We start from the raw sequence: 18,870 nt of genomic DNA, 5'->3' as shown, positions 1-18,870 counted from the left end.
CACCCTCTGCTGTGCTTTCTTGGTGAGGGAGCTGATGTTCGGCTCCCACTTGAGGTCCTGGGAGATGATGGTACCCAGGAAGTGGAAGGACTCCACAATGTCAATCGTAGAGTCAGAGAGGGTGATGGGGACAGGAGAGGCTGAATTCTTCCTGTTGTCCACAACCATCTCCACTGCTTTTAGAGCGTTGAGCTCCAGGTTGTTCAGGTTGCACCAAGTCACCAGATGGTCAACCTCCTACCTGTAGACGGACTCACCGCCGTCAGAGATGAGACCGATGAGGGTGGTGTCATCCACAAACTTCAGGAGCTTGACAGACTGGTGACTGGAGGTGCAACTGTTTGTGTACAGGGAGAAGAGCAGAGGAGAAAGAAAGCAGCCCTGGGGGGATCCGGTGCTGATGGTTTTTGTATCCCCAGCTTGTTTGTTGTTGTTTGTTGTTTCCCCAGCTTCACGCACTGTTTCCTGTCAGACAGGAAGTCTGTAATCCACCTGCAGGTGGAGTCAGGCATGCTCAGCTGGGAGAGCTTCTCCTGGAGCAGAGTTGGGAGGATGGTGTTGAAGGCAGGTCCCTCTCCTAAGTGACTTATTCATACCAGACGAAGACCTCATTGAGACCGTCACTGAAGCTTCAAAGCTAGAAAATGAAAGATTGGAGAAACGAAAAAGGTCCACTGCAGTCAAGATTCCCAAGGTGCAAGAGCTCCAAACAGAATGCCAGGCAGCCCAGAGAGCTGTTCAGAGACCCCCCACAGCAGATGATAGAAGAACTTTGCAAAGAAATGAAGCAAATATTTATGGCTGTGATGGTAACCAGCCCCCGCCAACCCATGTGTCACGCTCCACCTGAACTGTGATTTGGTAGCTTGGGTGGTATTGTCATGTTCCTTTGGTTGTATTGCTTACTAATTCTGTTGTCCCTTTTAGATTTCTCCACTCCCACTTTGGGAGGAGCCACAGGACGTGCCACAGCTGTTTCTCATTCCATTTCCCCCATTTATACCCACCTGTGGCGACTGGAGGGCACTCGGCTACTGTTCTGGTCTCCACGCCACATGCTCTCACTTCTGACCTTCCGATTACATCGACCATCCCGGGTGCCCTCCAGCTCCTGCTGCACGCCCTGTGGCCCCCACGATCCCTGTTGGTACTTTGATTTCCTGGTTTTTACCCGCGGCATCTTTTCTTTCCTTTTTCATGTCGTAGTCCTTGGTTACCCCCTTGTTGTCACGAAAGCCAATTAAAAGACTTGAACTGCAATTGACAACGGTGTCCTCTGCATCCTGGAATCCGAACCCGGTTCCTTCCGCAAACTCGTCACACCATGGTAGCAAGACAGAAAGAAAAAGGCTGTAAAAAATGCAAAGAAGAGGGGACAGGAGACACCTGCATCCACTGTTTCAAATGTGGACAAGAGAATCACTATTCCCGTGGATGCCAAGCACAGAGACCGCCAAGGGGAAACAGAATGGGACTACTGAGTCCCTACAGTCCAGCATAGTAAACGAAAAATGCACAGCTTCATGACACACGTTCTGAGCAGAAAACTTACATGTCCGTCCCAAAGCCTCTTCACCAAGAAGTAAAAGAATATCTGCAGGATTTGATTAACAAAGGCTGGATTACACCCTCACAGTCCCCCAATTCATCCCTGGCAGTGTGTGTCTGCAAGAAGGACGGCACTCTTCACTTTTGTTGTGACTATAGAGAGCTTAACTATAAATCAGTTCCAGACCAACACCCGATATCAAGGATTCAGGACATGTTGGATGAGCTGGGTTGGAGCTCTTGGTTTTCAGTGGTAGATCAGGGCAAGGCGTACCACCAGGGTATCTTGGATGAAGAAAGCCACCCCTTGACTGCCTTCATCACACTCCGGGGGCTTTATCATTTGGTCCGTATTAGGGATCGACCGGTATGTTTCTTTTGGGGCCGATGCCGATTTTTTTCCATCCTTAGCCGATGGCCGATTTTGCTTGAGCCGATATTTGTGGCCGATACTGCTTTCGATCCCTCAATTTACATGAAAAAATTATCATGATAACAAATGTTACAGGTCTCATGTTTAAACAAATATTTATTGAAATGTAAACACTGAACACAGTAGGATTCAGCTTTCTTAAACACACATTTAAACGGCATTATCAACTTTAAAAGGAATAAATATTCAACCATGTGCAACATTTCTGTCGTAGTTTAAATTTATCTAACATCGATGTGATGACTGCTCCTCCGCAGCGTGACCCCCCCCCCCCCCCCCCCGCGCCTCCACACACACAAACACATCACACTGACACAATTTAGTAAGATATATAAAACATTGCTCTCATTAAAGTTCGTGTTGTGCACGATAAAGACCTCTCATAAGCAGACACGGCTGCTCCAATTCCTTCTGTGTGTGTGTGTGTGTGCGTGCGTGCTCGGAGAGAGCGCACACACATGACATGACACGCATTTAAAGTTGCATAGTTGTTCATTCTTGTTCTGCTCAACTAGTGAGAGTGCTTTTATTTGTCTGTTGCGTTGGTATGTGATGTTTTTGGGCTTTCTTGTTGTCACACCGTGACTTAAACTGTTATGCCTAGCGATCACCCAGTGAAATGTGATGGGCTGAGTAAAGTGTTAAAAGCAAGCTAACTCTATTACTTGTGAAAACGCGTCCTTGATGTGATTCAACAGTGGGGGCGGGGTACCGCGACTACGTGTGTTTCGGGGTCCTCTGCCTCTGGGGCAACACAAAGCTGCCACGGTGGATGCCTGACTGTAAATCATGCGGTGGAATAATACATCGGCGAACCCACGCGCGTATTGGCCGATACCGATACAAGGAAAAAAAATTAAATATCGGCACGATATATCGGCCGGCCGATGTATCGGTCAATCCTTAGTCCGTATCCCCTTTGCACCCGCTGAGTTCCAGAGGAGCATGGAACACTGTTTAGTAGGCCTCAGGGACACCATCTACCTCCCGTACCTGGACAACAACCTGGTGCACAGTGATAACTTCGAAGAGCACTTGGACCACATCCGGCCCGTCTTCCAGCTTTACAAAGAATATGCTGTCAAGCTGACCCCAAAGAAGTGTGAGTTGTTCAAGCGCTGTGTCAAGTTCCGAGGCAAGCTGGTAACTGACAACGGTTACACGATAGATCCAGTGGAGTTGTCGCCAGTGTTGGCCTTAAAGGAGAAGACACCGACAATCACCGGTGAGGTACGTCAGATGCTTGGCTTCCTCTCTTATTATAGGCCTTTCATCACCAACTTCTCTTGTATTGCACAATAACACAGCAGTGAAATTGCCCACTCGATAGCCTGCTTAGTCCGCCACCTTGTGAGAAAACTGCCCCAGTCACAGCTAGAAGAGAACGGTTCCCAGCTGCGACTCGGTTTCCATCGTTCTTGCCAAGACGTTGGAATTATTACGGTCAGTGCCTTAACCTTGATCAAAGATGTTGACTCCAACCCGACTTTTAAACCAGAACAGATCCACAGAGGCCAGGAAACAGATGAAGTCTTGTGCTCTGGTACAAGTCATAGAGTAGAGGATGGATGGAGGTGAAAGCAGAGCATCCTGCTGTAGCTGGACTGCTTAAGCAATGGATGAAGCTTCACATCGATGTAGATGGTGTCCTGCGCCGCCACACCACCTGTCAAGAGCAGCTAGTTGTCCCCAAAGCCTACCGTTCCCTGGTTTTCAAGGAGCTCCATCAAGACATGGGACACTTGGACCTGATTTGAGACAGGTTCTACTGGTCACAGATGGCAAAAGAAGTCGAACACTTTGTTACAGAAGTATGTGAGTGCATTAAGAAGAAACCGAGTAAGCAGATCTGTGCACCTCGATTTAGTTCACTTACCCGTTCCAGCTCGTGTCCATAGACTTCCTCCACCTGGAAAAGTGTAAGCAAGGCTATGAGTACATACTAGTAGTCATGGGTAGTCATGGACAACTTCATGAGGTTTGCACAAGCTTATGCAACGAAGAACAAAGCAACTAAAAACGTTGCTCACAAGCTCTTCAATGGTGGTGTTGCACAGGAACCTCCTGTTGCCCTGCGACTTCCTGCCCCAGGAAAACCTGCCAACACAGACCGCCAGCCCCCAAAAGAATCTGTCACAAAGCGGAAGACCCGACCTCCACATAGACAGTAGCTAGAGAACAGCAACACATCGGATGAGGACAACAGCGGCAGTGGTATCTCAGACCTGTTCCTGGAAGACTGCACTCAACTCATCAGCAGTGCCCTTCCAACCTCAACCAAGTCCTTGTCACACAAGATTTGCCACTACAGAGTGACGAGGGTGTGCCAGAACAGATTCAAGATTCTGAACGTGACCTAGAAAAGCCAAGCAATGGTGAGACTGACCCTGTGAGACAGCGACCTCAAAGAGTGAGACGGCAACCGACTATACTAAGTTATAACACTCTAGGTCAGCCGACTTTGGTCCAGAGAGAGGTAACAGAGATTCATGTTATTGAGAGTAATACCTTCTGGAGTCCATGGACTACTGAAGTGTGGTGAAGTTATTGTTGAGTATGTGCTCTACCTGGAAATGTCAAGGCAAATGGTGGTCACACCAGATACTGACTGGACATCTCCCACCACCCCTTTCATTGACCTTTTGTTGTAGCCAACCTAAGACACACTTGCGCAAAATGCTCATGCTGTCTCGTCAGCATCTTCTTTATGAATGCTGTCTGACACAGATGTAGACAGATTAGTGACCAATACTATATTTGAAGGAAACAGGCTTCTTGTGTACATAATTTGTACACAATAATTTGTTTTAGAAGTTGTACACAAAGTTCAAAAACACATTTCTCTGGAGGAGTGTGTTAAGATGGTTCGTCTCTCTTCCTTTTGTGACCTTTTTTCATGCCACTTGTGTAGCAACAAATTACTTACTCTAGTACAATGCTTATCTACTGATGTTCACAAGGGTGTAGTACCACAGTGTGTTCCAAACACTGTTATGCAGACAGAGGGATAGCTAGCACTCCAGAACATGGGACACTTGTAGGATTTAGTTGCACCTACTGTCAAGGCTTGATCAACCTCCATTTCTTCAGAACGGGTTTAAATTGTTGACCCATTTGTGGTCCCTGGCACAGGCCTGTTATTTTTCTGTTTTGGGTAACCTTACCTTTGTTTTAACCTCTGGCACATCACCACTTATCTTTGTACAATTTCAAACTATTTACAAGTGAATTACTTGAATTTTAGGAAATAACTGGAAGCATTGGGGTATTCCAAAACATTTGACCGGTACTGTACATACACATAATATACAGTGCATCCGGAAAGTATTCACAGCGCTTCACTTTTTCTACATTTTGTCATTTTACAGCCTCATTCCAAACTGTATTAAATTAATCTCTTACCTCAAAATTCTACACAAAATACTCCATTATGACAATGTGAAAAAAAGGTTTTTTTTGACATGTTTTGAATTTATTAAAAATAGAAAACAAAAAAATCACATTTACATAAGTATTCACAGCCTTTGCTTAATACTTTGTTGATCCACCTTTGGCAGCAATTACAGCCTCAAGCTTTTTGAATATGATCCCACAAGTTTAGCACACCTATCTTTAGGCAGTTTTGCCCATTCTTCTTTGCAATAAGTCTCAAGCTCCATCAGGTTGGATGGGAGACGTCTGTGCACAGCCATTTTCAGATCTCTCCAGAGATGTTCGATCGGATTCAAGTCTGGACTCTGGCTGCGCCACTCCAGGACATACACGGATTGGTTCTGAAGCCAATCTTTTGAGATCTTGGCTGTGTGCTTCGGGTCGTTGTCCTGCTGAAAAATGAACCTTCGCCCCAGCCTGAGGTCAAGAGCGCTCTGGAGCAGGTTTTCATCCAGGATATCTCTATATATTGCTGCATTCATTTTTCCTTCTATCCTGACTAGTCTGCCAGTTCCTGCTGCTGAAAAACATCCCCACAGCATGATGCTGCCACCACCATGCTTCACTGTAGGGATGGTATTGGCCTGGTGATGAGCAGTGCCTGGTTTCCTCCAAACATGGCGCCTGGCATTCACATCAAAGAGTTCAATCTTTGTCTCATCAGACCAGAGAATTTTGTTTCTCATGGTCTGAGAGTCATTCAGGTGCTTTTTGGCAAATTCCAGACGGGCTGCCATGTTCCTTTTACTAAGGAGTGGCTTTCGTCTGGCCACTCTACCATACAGGCCTGATTGGTGGATTGCTGCAGAGATGGTTGTCCTTCTGGAAGGCTCTCCTCTCTCCACAGAGGAACGCTGGAGCTCTGACAGAGTGACCATCGGGGCCTTGGTCACCTCCCTGAAAAAGGCCCTTCTTCCGCGATCGCTCAGTTTAGAAGGCCGGCCAGCTCTAGGAAGAGTCCTGGTGGTTCCAAACGTCTTCCATTTACGAATAATGGAGGCCACTGTGCTCATTGGGACCTTCAAAGCAGCAGAAATTTTTCTGTATCCTTCCCCAGATTTGTGCCTCAAGACAATCCTGTCTCGCAGGTCTACAGACAGTTCTTTTGACTTCATGCTTGGTGTTTGTGCTCTGACATGCACAGTCAACTGTGGGACCTTATATAGACAGGTGTGTGCCTTTCCAAATCATGTCCAATCAACTGAATTTACTGCAGGTGGACTCCAATTAAGCAGTAAAAAGATCTCAAGGATGATCAGTGGAAAAAAGATGCACCTGAGCTCAAGCTTCATGGCAAAGGCTGTGAATACTTATGTAAATGTGATTCCTTAGTTTTCTATTTTAATAAATTCAAAAAAGTAAAAAAAAAACTTTTTCACATTGTCATAATGGAGTATTTTGTGTAGAATTTTGAGGTAAAAGATTAATTTAATACAGTTCGGAATGAGGCTGTAACATGACAAAATGTAGAAAAAATGAAGCGCTGTGAATACTTTCCGGATCTCATTGATTATTTTCATAATATACGTACAAATACAGAGAGTGGTGTACTCGCTCATCCCTAGCAATTACCTTGCCACATGATTAACAACAGGAGCGAAGTTGGTGGGTCCATACAGCTGAACTGTCTTAAGGCTTCGATGGTAAGCATCCAGAATCCCCTCCATACCGTTGCAGTAGGGGCTCTCAATGTTACCATTCTGGTAAAAACAAAAGAAAACAGTGAACTTCAAAAAGAACCACATGGCAACAATAGCATCAGTGGTGATTTAGTCTTCAGGTTCTGGAATGTCACTTCTGTCAGAAATAAGAAGGAGCCCTTTTTTGTCACGCTTGTTGGCTTGTTGATGTTGCGGCCCCAGGATAGCAGGACCCAAATGCAGGTAAAAAAAATATATGCAAATTTATGCAATATGACAAAACAACTGGCATGCACCAAGCACATTGGCAATGATCCAACAAAGGAAGGAGCACACACCTGAAAACACACTGAAACAGAAACAGGTGCGAGAGAAAAATGCAAAGCTAAGGAAAACAGAACAGGGCAATGCAGGAAGTGAATACCCCCCAAGGACGGATCCCAGACGTCCTAGAAAGTCCAAAGACCGGAAGTGGGTTGCCGGCGGGAACCGGCTGGGGAGACAAGCCTGGTGGGGTCAGCGGGACCCCTCTGGGCAACGGAGGGAATGGCTGGGCCGCCAAAGGTGGCAGGACCGACCAGAATGGTGACGGAAGCAGGACTCCTTTTTGGGACGGCCCAAATGACTGGGAGCGTCTGGGCCTGACGCAAAGGAGGTGAAGCAGGAGTCGTCTTGGCCCCCTGGCTTGCAGACGGGAGAGCCGGGCTGTGAACCTGGGCCAGCAGGAAGGAGACGGACCATCACCTCCTGGTTTACAGGAGGAGCAGGCTGCGCTTCTTCAGATGCCCAGAAGATGGCAATGTGCCCCCTTTCCACAGGCAGCATGTACTAGATCCTTCTTCTGAAGGCAGATCCCAGATGCTGTTCACTGCTGGACCAGGAATCAGGCAAGGGAGGAGAGGGGCTTTGGTGGAGTGGCAAGAGTTCCCCCTGCTCTATGTCCCCAACAGAAGCTGCATTTGACCTCTAACGTGGTGTGGAGACAGGCACCCGGAAGGTCTGACTGCCGAGGAGGCGAGGTCCATGCCGACGCCGGTGGGGACAGAAGTTTAGGACGGTGTTGGCTCTGGGGGGGTCTGGAGCATCAATCGACAGGGCAAGGCAGTTGGGGGGGACTGAAGCTTAAGGCTGCATGGTTTGGGCTTCAGTGGGGGTTCTGGAGGATCAAGCAGTGCAGCAAAGGAGCAGGGGAGGACAGAAGCTTGAAGCTGCATGGTGTGGACTCTGGGGGGGTCTGGAGCATCAACAATGCCAGGGGCGTTGGAGGGCTGTGACAGCATGTCTGAAGCATTGGGTGCCAAGGTGCAGGCGTGGGAAGTGCACTGACCTCTCTCCGTGTAGCACAAGAGGCAATGCCAGAAGGGACGAGGGCAGCGGGAGTTTGGAGCTCTTAGGCAGGTGAGCAGAAGGTCAGCTGCTCTCCTCTTCATGTTGCATCAAGGCAATGAGAATTCAGAAGAAGGAAGCGGGAGCCCTGGTGGTGGCTTGTGGGGTTGCACCTTGGCTTGGCGAGGAAACAAGGAAGGAGGAGACTTCACCTTGTGACGCAGCAAAGTCCTCGCTGGAGCCGGCTGAGACGTGCGTCGGCGTCGCAGTCGAGTTGGTGTCAGTGGCAGGTCTGGGATACACCCACACCATGGGGATAAGTGTGTCGTCCGACCCCCAAACCATGTCCTCCAACTCTTCTGGCGTAAATTTTGCACACTCCTCTTGCAGGATTCAGAAGTCCATATCTGCAAGGTCATCTTCGTTTGGTTGGAGCATTCTGTCCCATTCAGGCTTGTCGGCGTTGCATTGCGACCCCACAATGCAAGAAGCAGGACACAAATGCAGGTAAAAGGTATTGTAATACTTTATGCGATTCAGCAAAACAACTGGCATGCACCAAGCACATACGCAAAAACGATCAACGAGAGAGTACACACCTGAAGTAAATAGACACCACTGAAATAAAAAACAGGTGTGAGAGATGAATGCAAATCAAAGGAAAACAGAACAGGGATAGGCAGGAAGTATACACAAAATAAGAGCATCCAAACGGAAACTGAGGCCCAAAAAGGGAACATAAACAGATCGTCATGCAAAAACCTACACAGGGCGTGACACTTTATATTGGTTTTGAGGATATAGAGTGTATGGTATGGCAAATGTTGTGTGCCCCTCATTGGAGATTTTGGAGAGATAGACCTATCCATCCATTCATTCTCTATGCCGCATATCCTCGCGGACGTGGTGGAGCCTATCCCAGCTGTCTTTGGGAGAGAGGCAGGGTCCACCCTGGACTGTTGGCCAGCCAATCGCAGGGCACATATAACAAACAGCCATTTACACTCACATTCAAGAGATAGACCCAAATGTCGCTAATTCTCACAGTTCACCCTGATCTACCAAAAACATCCATCCATTTTCTATGCCGCGTATCGTCACTAGGATTGCAGGGGTAGGCTGGAGCCTATACCGCCTGACTTAGAGAGAGAAGCACTGGACAGGCACTAGTTGTTTTTCCATCTATCAATTTTCTATGCCGCTTATCCTCACTGGGGTCTTGGAGGTATGCCGGAGCCTATCCCAGCTCATTTTGGGCGAGAGGCGGGGTACACCCTGGACTGGTGGCCAGCCAATAGCAGGGCACATATAGACAAACAACAACAACCTTTCACACTCACATTCATACCTATGGACAATTTGGAGTCATGTTTTTGGAATGGGGGAAGAAACTAGAGTAACCGGAGAAAACCCACGCGGAAGGAACATGCAAACTCCACACAGAGATGGCCAACTAGATCTCCTGACTGTGGAGCCAACATGCTAACCACTAATCCACTGTGTGATCTATTAATCTTATGATGAAATATGAACAAGGGCGATGCAACTGCCATGGAGTCCAAACAAAACAACATGTCCACAATTAAGATCCAGTATATTGTATATATATATACTCAGAGGTTTAATGCACATGGTGTATTACTATTTATTACTACGGCCATTAATTAGCTGATTTTTGTCCCTTTTTAAAGGCACAATTGCAATTTTAATTTTATCATTTTATATTTTATTTTTTCTTTTCCAATGCATAATTACCATTATACATCTGATAGGAGAAGAAGAATACATACGTATTTGTGGTTATTGTGCAGTGAACGGAGTAAATTCATAAACAGTGGTATGAAAACGTTTGGGTACCCCTGATCATTTTGCTGTATAAATGATTGGTTGTTGGGATCATCCATTCCAGGTAAATATATCAAATAGCAGACCAACACAGGGATAGATGAGAAGGGAAATGAACTTTACGGATATACAGAAAGTGTGCAATAATTATTTAAAATAAAGTAGCCAGGTGTATACATTTGGGCACCAAAACAGAAAAATGACATCAATATTTAGTAGATCCTCCTTTTGCAGAAATAAATGCTTCTTATAGCTTTTAATGAGGGTCTGGATTCTGGTTGAAGATATTCAACAACTATTGATTTATAAAGGAAAATCCCGAAAATGATCATACCACTGTACATATGTACATACAAACATACATTTTTTTCAAGCCTATACAAAACCTTTGTGTCAGTTTTGGTGAAAATACAAATACAGTCTGTAATCACACATAAATAATGTATTATATTATTATATGGGGCTGCACGGCGGTCATGTGGTTAGCGCGTAGACCAGCTAAGAGACTTGGGTTCAAATCCACCCTTGGCCATTTCTGTGTGGAATTTGCATGTTCTCCCCGTGCATGCGTGGGTTTTCTCCGGGTACTTCGGTTTCCTCCCATATTCCAAAAACATGCTAGGTTAATTGGCCACTCCAAATTGTCCATAGTTATGAATGTGAGTGTGAATGGTTGTTTGTCTATACGTGCCCTGTGATTGACTGGCGGCCAGTCCAGGGTGTACCCTGCCTCTCACCCCAAGACAGCTGGGATAGGCTCCAGCACCCCCTGCGACCCTTGTGAGGATAAGAGGTAGAAAATGAATGAATGAATGAATTGTTATATGGTGTGATGAATCTTAATTTGAATTTGGATATTAATGTAAACGTGGACTGATGCAAATGTTACCCTGTAGACAGTTTCTCATTAGCTTGTACAATACTAATAATCAAGAGCCAGAACACATTAGCTGGCTGAGAGAAGCCAAATTGATTTAAGAATCAGTCAGCCTAAGCTAAATTAAGTTACACTATAAAAGATAAATGGAGTTGACTATATATCATGGGAGGAAAGTAGAAGGATGTGTGCCCATCCATGCAAACATGTTGATGAGGGTATGAAAATGTAAGAAACAATGTTAAAATATAATAGAACCAAATGAACACCACTGATGCCTCACCAAAGGGAACCCGTGAGAAACTCTCCCATCAGGGGGCAGCTTAGCACCAAATCCCAAAGCAGGGAACATCTTATCACTGTCATAGTCCTGGATGATCTCCCCCACCGCCTTCAGGGCCATGGCATAGGCATTCATCTGGTACGGGTTCATGTAATGGAGGGAAGTGGACTGGGATGGATTTCCTGTTAAGAGAAGTCAAAATCATTGATATGAGCCCTCAAAGTGGCCATCAACTGATAGATGCGATTAAAGAAACCATCACTAAATAAGATGATGTGAATAAAAGTTCATACTTATTATAGGGGACATAATTGTGATGTAAATATTCAATTTATTAACTGACTATGTAGCTCAGATGCTCTTTCTGCTCAGAGTGGTATATAATGTACAATATCAATCCATCCATTGGATGGATCCATTGGCTCCATTGGAGCCTATCCCAGCTGTCTTCGGGGATACACCCTGGACTGGTGTCCAATCACATGGCACATATAGACAAAACAACCATTCCCAACCACATTCATACCTATTAACCCAGCATGCGTGTTTTTTTAATGGGGGAGGAAACTGGAGTACCCGGCGAAAACCCACCCGCACACAGGGAGAACATGCAAACTCCACACAGAGATTCCCAAGAGGAGAATCAAACCCTGGCCTTCCCTCCTGGCTGTGTGGATAAATTGCAAGGCATTGCTAGGTACGTATGCCAAGCCTTTTTTTAATCACCGTCTCAGTGCATGCCTTTTATTACAGTGCAATAATATTGTTTGAAAGAAAACAAATAGGTAAATCCATTAAGAAACTACAAAAAATACCACGGTGACCAGAAAACAAAGCAGCCCAGGCATTCAATAAATGCAACACTCACCATTCGATGCTGTGAAGTCAATAGCCACTGTGAAGTGAATCTGCGTCCTAAAAAAGATGAGCAGAGGAATGGTGCTCTTATCAGCAGAGAGTGAATGTCACCCCACCAGTTTAATGAGGCACCTTTCATTCTGCTACACAAGCTGACAATAGTTGGATCTAAATTACACAAACAATGTTCATAATAATATCACAGATTGTCTTTTACCAAGATGCTTCCACTTCGAACCATCTCATTCCTTCATTTGTCTGTCAATTCTTCTCCCTGGTCATCTGCCATTCATGCAAACATCCCTCTGGTCCAGTCAGCTTTTATCAATACAGTAAAGTCTTGTTATATCGATATTCTCGGGAGGCGGAAAAAATACCGATATAACCGGACTATCCATATATCCGATCCTGCGCCGAACTGCATTAAAAGTGGGCAATAATGCACTCGACATTGTTAGAACAATGTCTATAGTATAGAACAATGTCGAGCAGCTAAAATCAATCTTTGCTTAAGGATTTCAATACCAAAAAAGAACACGGCGAACGGCTGCTTCCAGTCAACTTTATTTTTCACACTTCCACCACCAGAGCACAGCACACACACCGATTCCCGCACTTCCTGGTTCACAGGTCATGCTCAACCCGCCCCACATAGCTGGCCAAACACACGCCTGTATAGAATCTATACACACGAGAGAAACCACGAACGCCAGCATGTACATATGAAAAACAGTGATTATTGCAAGCGATAAAAAGATATCTGAATACAACACAATTAAATACATGTATTTGTACGCTTGTGTCTTCGTTGGAATAGGTGTGTATGCTATGTCAGTTGGTTCTTCTGCTGCAGGCATGTGTTTGGCCAGCTATGTGGGGCGGGTTGAGCATGACCTGTGAACCAGGAAGTGCGGGAATCGGTGTGTGTGCTGCGCTCTGGTGGTGGAAGTGTGAAAAATAAAGTTGACTGGAAGCAGCCGTTCGCCGTGTTCTTTTTTGGTATTGAAATCCTTAAGCAAAGATTGATTTAAGCTGCTTTTGTATCGATATAAGCAGACCAAATTGGCTGGCGGGAGATGAAAAGGGCATCGTAGTAACCGGATTATCATAATAACCGTGTTAACGGAACTAATTATATCATAAAAGACTAGAAATTTGCCGGGAAATGAAAATAGTATCGTAATAAGTAGTAATTCGTTATAACCAATATCGATATAACGAGACTTTACTGTAATTTATCCATTCAGCTCAAAATGTGTAAAAATGGCTAAACATTTACTGTATCTGTCTATTCAACTCCCACAAATCATTCCTCATGTCCACCCAACATTCACAAAACCATCTTGTCCATTTTTGCTTGAATGAATTATCCACCCATCTGTCTGTCATTCATAAACCCTTCAGGAATGTAGCTGTGCCTGACCCATAGAGGTACTGGATGTATTTTGGGGATAAAATGTATTTGGGAATTCTTTGGGATATGCTCAACTGTTTCACTACCAAAGACATTTTTCAACCCGACCGCTGGCTCCCAAAGATGTATTGATACCACAGTTCCACATGTCCAAAGGGGGTAGGAAGAAGCAAATATTATTGTATTCTACCCCTCCATCTGGTACTTTTACAATCTGTAATTTACATTTGTTCACTTCCTGCCTTTCTGATATTATTTGTTTATTTTTATTGTTATTTTTTTTGACACACACTGAAGTACACTGTAGTATTCGACCTGCATCCATCCTGCGCACGTGGCCGAGCCAGCTCAAACGTCTCTCCCTCAAGATGGCCACCATGCTCTTCATGCCAGCTCGCTGTAGTATCGTGTCTGGGATTTTGTCCTGCCAATGGATGTGGATACTGCGTCGTAGGCGTCTTAGGTGGAAGCTGTGGAGTCTCTTCTCATGCCTTGCATAGAGGAGGGTGCTAAGCGCACAAGCTTGGTAGACATGCATCTTAGTCTTTTCCGGGAGACTGGAGTTATTTCAGACTATGTGGCGCAGTTTTGACATGACTGCTGCAGCCTTGGCGATTCTGCTGTTTCCTTCTTCTGTTTCCAGTGTGTGTGAGCTTGCGATAGAGGACCCAAGGTAGGAGAAGGTTCCCAGAGTCTCCAGCACATGCCCAACAATGGCGATGGTTGGATGATCTGTGCCCTGAGCCATGACGTTAGTCTTCTTCAGGCTGATGGTGAGCCCAAACTCCTTGCAGGCAGCGGAGAAACTTCTGACCGTATGCCAAGAGCATCTTGCGGATGAGCACCTCTCTCACTTTGGTCTCTGCACGAAGGCAGGCAATGTTGAAAAGCTTGCCATCGGCTCTGGTGGGAATGTACACCCCTTCGCTGCAGTCTTTAAAGTCATATTGAAGGAGCAAGGAGAAGAAAATGCAGAAGAACGTTGGTGCAAGGACACACCACTGCGGACAGGAAAAGCCCCGCACGTGGCACTGTTGAAGCACACTGTGCTGTGCATGTTGTCGTGGAAAGAGGAGATGACAGCAAGCAGGTGTGGGGGGCAGCCAATCTTCTTGAGGAGCTGAAAAAGTCCGCTCCTACTGACCAAATCTAACGCCTTTGTTAGATCGATGAAAGCGACACAGAGAGACATCTGCTGTTCCTGGCACTTCTCTTAGAGCTGACGCAGGGAGAATACCATGTCTATTGTTGACCGGCCAGCACGGAAGCCACACTGGGACACAGGGTAGACGCAGCAGGCGAGGGTCTGCAGGCGGGCAAGGGTGACAGGTGCAAAGACCTTCCCCACAGTGCTCAGGAGGGAGATACCTCGGTAGTTGTTACAGTCACTTCTGTCACCCTTGTTTTTGTACAGGGTGATAATGTTTGCATCACGCATATCCTGCGGAATGTGTCCTTCCTCCCAACATTTACAAAGAAGGGTATGCAGGGGCTCCAGTAGTACAGGTTTCCCACTCTTCAGGACTTCTGCTGGAATGCTGTCACTCGCTGGGGCCTTTCCACTGGAGAGACTGTTGATGGCTTTGCTGAGCTCCTCCTCAGTGGGTAATGTGCCAAGCTCCTCCATAACGGGCAGATCGGAGATGTTGGAAAGAGCAGTTTCAGTGACAACATTCTGCGCGGCGTACAGCTCCAGATAGTGCTCGACCGAGCAATCTAGTGCTTGCCCTGGTCGGTGATCACGTCTTGGTCTTAAGGGGGGCAGACCAACTGGGCATTGGACCTGTTGCCTTTTTGATACCCTCATACGTCCCTTGTCTATGTTTTCCTTGCAGCCCCAAAGTGAGGCGAGTGTGATGGGGCATGGAGCGTTCTTGTAGGCCAGGAGGGCCTTCCTCTTTGCCTCAACCACAGTCAGCGTTCTTGTATTCCTTCTTCCCACAGGCGGAGATGGCCGCATTGTAGATTGAGTCCCACAGGTGGGACCATATGGAGTCTGGTGTCGTCTTCAGGCATCTCCCTTACAAGGGTGTCGAAACAGTTCAAGAAGCTTCGCGTCCTCCAAGGGTTGCTGACATTACATGTGTTGGCCGGCCATTCTTCTTGTTGTGCTGTATCTTCCGCAGAACAATGTAATGTTCAGAAACAATTACTGACGAGAAGGGAATGGTCATTGTCGCAGTCAGCGCTATGGTAGGTGGGGGGAAGAAGGACACTGGCAAGGTCCCTTCGTCTGGTCAGGACCAAGTCGAGCTGGTGCCAATGGCGTGATCGAGGATGTCTCCAGGAAACCTGATGGATTTCTTTGCAGTATCATAGTAACCGTCAATATAGTGATATATATAGCACATTATTACAGGTTGAAGAAACTAGTCTGTAGCAAACATCAAGTGTTTGTATTGTTTCTTGAATGGTCTGATTGAAAACAAATTTTGCTTTCTGGTGTGTGTGTGTGTGTATATATATATATATATATATATATATATATATATATATATATATATATATATATATATATATGTATATATTCCCTCATCATTTCAATGTCTACACCGTCTATTTGTATTTTCTGGTACGTGTCTTCTCTACTGCAACCAACAGCATGATTTTAGTTTCTTAGATTCAAGGATCATCTATTATTATCAAATCATGGTTTTAATATGACCATTTCATCTCTGGCCATTCTAATGATTTCTTCTGTGTTCTCTCCAGAACAAAAGGCAGTGGTATCATCCACAAATAATACCAGCTTGAAGTCTTTCTTGACTTTGCAAATGTCATTGATGTACAAGTTGGACAGTTTTGGCCCTGGTATTGACCCTTGGGGTACACCACATGTAATATATGAACTTGTAGAAGTGTGTTCTCCTCGCTTTATGTATTGCTTCCTGTCAGCTAAGTAGCTTTTGATCCAGTTCCGAACTAATTCTCTTATTCCGTACCTTTCTAATGTAGTTATTAGGATGTCATGATTGATTGTATCAAAGGCTTTTGTCAAATCCATGAATACTGCGGCTACACACTTCGTACGATCTATAGCGTTTGTGATTTCCTGCATAATTTTAATCAGTGGCATGGAGATACAATGTTAGCTCTGTATCCGTACTGACTTTCCGCTCTCTTTGCCCACTCTCACCTTGGCTTTTTAATGCATTACACCAGTGATTGTCAACCACTGTCCACATGGCACACTAATGTGCCATGAGAAATCGTCAGGTGTGCCATGAATAATTATCCAATATCATTTTTTTTAATCAAAATGGACACTTCCTTGTGTCGTGTCCTGTCGTGTTGACAGACTGCTCGCTCGCGTGCTCGCTCATTGGTTAAGCTAGCCCCATTTACTGCAATCTTCAACAGACCTTTTCTTTCAGTCCTTTGCTTTTAGACTTCTTTTTTCAACCAATTTTTCCAAAACTAAATCGACTTGCCCCGTTGACTTGGACTTCCAGTGGTGTCACTGGAGTTGTTCTTCAAGTTTCCTGCTAACTTGCTGATCAACAAAAAACATGTATGGTTTTGTGCAACTCCTGTTCCCTGCTAGAGGGGCATGTCCGCCAACTACAGCAGAGTAATTTTGTAACGGGAAACAGCGGATAGCGTAGGTTGTGGCCAACCTACTAGTCTGGTTAGCATTAGCCCTAAGCGGCCTGCTAACCGTGGTGAGCCAATTCAGATGCATAACAGATATACTCCCTTAAAAAGCCCTACTATGTCACAGTCTACTGGCTCCCGCACATTAGTTATAGGTGACTCCATCACCCGTAACATTAAGCTTAAGAACCCAGCCACCGTAATGTGTATTCCTGGGGCCAGCGCACCCGACATTGAAGCTAGCCTTTGGGCTAGCAGCAGGTCTAAACACCAACATAAAGCAAACAACACTAGCTTCTCTGACATAGTGATACACGTCGGCTCCAGTGACACGAGGATGAGGCAATCAGAGATTACAAAAAAGAACATAGCAAGGACTTGTAATCTCGCCAGAAAGTTGTCTCTGGTTCCTTGCCTGCCAGAGGCAATGATGAGCGGTTTAGTAGATTATTCTCGCTAAACCGGTGGCTGGCTGGCTTCTGTAACGAACCGGCATATCAGTTTGTAGATAACTGGCCTTCCTTCTGGATGAACCCCCGACTGTTTGATAGAGACGGTCTCCGCCCTAATGGGGAAGGCGCTCTCACCCTTTCCAGAAATATAGATTACTGTTTGAGTCCCACATGACATCCTGCACTAGAACACATGGGGGGACAGGTGATTAGCGAGCCTGTTAGAACGGGTGTGGAGTCTGTAAGGTTATGGCTAACTGGCGCTAGGCCGGACTTGAACAATACACATAGGCCTTTCTGTAGAATAAAGCAAAAGATTATGCATACAGACTCACAACCCATGAATGCATCACAGTCTGTCTTGCCTTCTACTGAGGTAGGGCCTTTAGATAAACCTGAATCTTCCTCTTTAATGTCTTGTAATAGTGATAATTCAACAAACAACTATCAGACCCCTATGGTATTGACTTCTTATCGTGGGTATAAAAAGTCAAAATATGGCATGGGTTCTAGATGGAAGAATCTTGTTAATATTACTACTATTAATTATCTGGGAGTGAACAGCCCTACTCAGCCAACTTTTATGAAAATTGGTCTTATGACTATTAGATCACTCTCCTCAAAGGCTGTGCTTTTACAATCTCATAAGAGATCATAATCTCAACATAATCGGCCTTTGCGAGACCAGGTTGAAACCAAATGATTTTATATCCCTTAATGAGGCATCTCCACCTAATTTTCTGAGTTCTCAGGTTTCACGTCCTAATAGGAAAGGCGGGGGTGTTGCCCTCATCCATGAATCTGCTCTTAACCTCAGTACTTGGTCAAAATCGTCTTACGATCGATTGCCATTTTATCTGGCACTTCTCTATCGTCCCCCCGTCCTTACTCAGGCTTCTTGGATGAATTCTCTGAAATTATAGCAGACCTGGTAACCCACGCAGACAATATTGTACTCATTGGTGATTTCAATATCCATGTCAAATCTCCTGAGGAGTCCGTTAATGTGGCTTTTCAGACAATAATTGATACTTTTGGCTTTGTTCAACTAATTCATGAGCCAACCCACATCAGTGGAAATACCCTGGATGTGGTCTTAATTATGGTCATTACGACCTCCAACATAACAGTCCTTCCTTATACAAGCACCGTGTCTGACTATTATTTT

The 18,870-nt window shown here is 45.4% G+C and overlaps 1 protein-coding gene across 3 annotated transcripts in view; it reads right to left on the bottom strand.

The window, feature by feature from the left end:
• Positions 1-18,870, bottom strand: part of LOC131137599 (copine-5-like) — a 185,620-nt gene that overhangs the window by 36,100 nt on the left and 130,650 nt on the right. For all 3 annotated transcript variants that reach the window (XM_058085726.2, XM_058085727.2, XM_058085728.2), the window contains 3 exons: positions 12,253-12,299; positions 11,385-11,566; positions 6,986-7,113 (listed from right to left, as the gene is read on the bottom strand). In XM_058085726.2, coding sequence (XP_057941709.2) covers positions 6,986-7,113; positions 11,385-11,566; positions 12,253-12,299 — 357 coding nt within the window. The remainder of the gene's footprint in view (positions 1-6,985; positions 7,114-11,384; positions 11,567-12,252; positions 12,300-18,870) is intronic.

The sequence above is a fragment of the Doryrhamphus excisus genome, linkage group LG17 (genome assembly GCF_037039965.1).
Source record: "Doryrhamphus excisus strain RoL-2023G ecotype Guam linkage group LG17, RoL_Dexc_Guam_v1.1, whole genome shotgun sequence".
Classification (NCBI taxonomy): domain Eukaryota; kingdom Metazoa; phylum Chordata; class Actinopteri; order Syngnathiformes; family Syngnathidae; genus Doryrhamphus; species Doryrhamphus excisus.
This window is presented reverse-complemented; position numbering and strand designations above follow the sequence as displayed.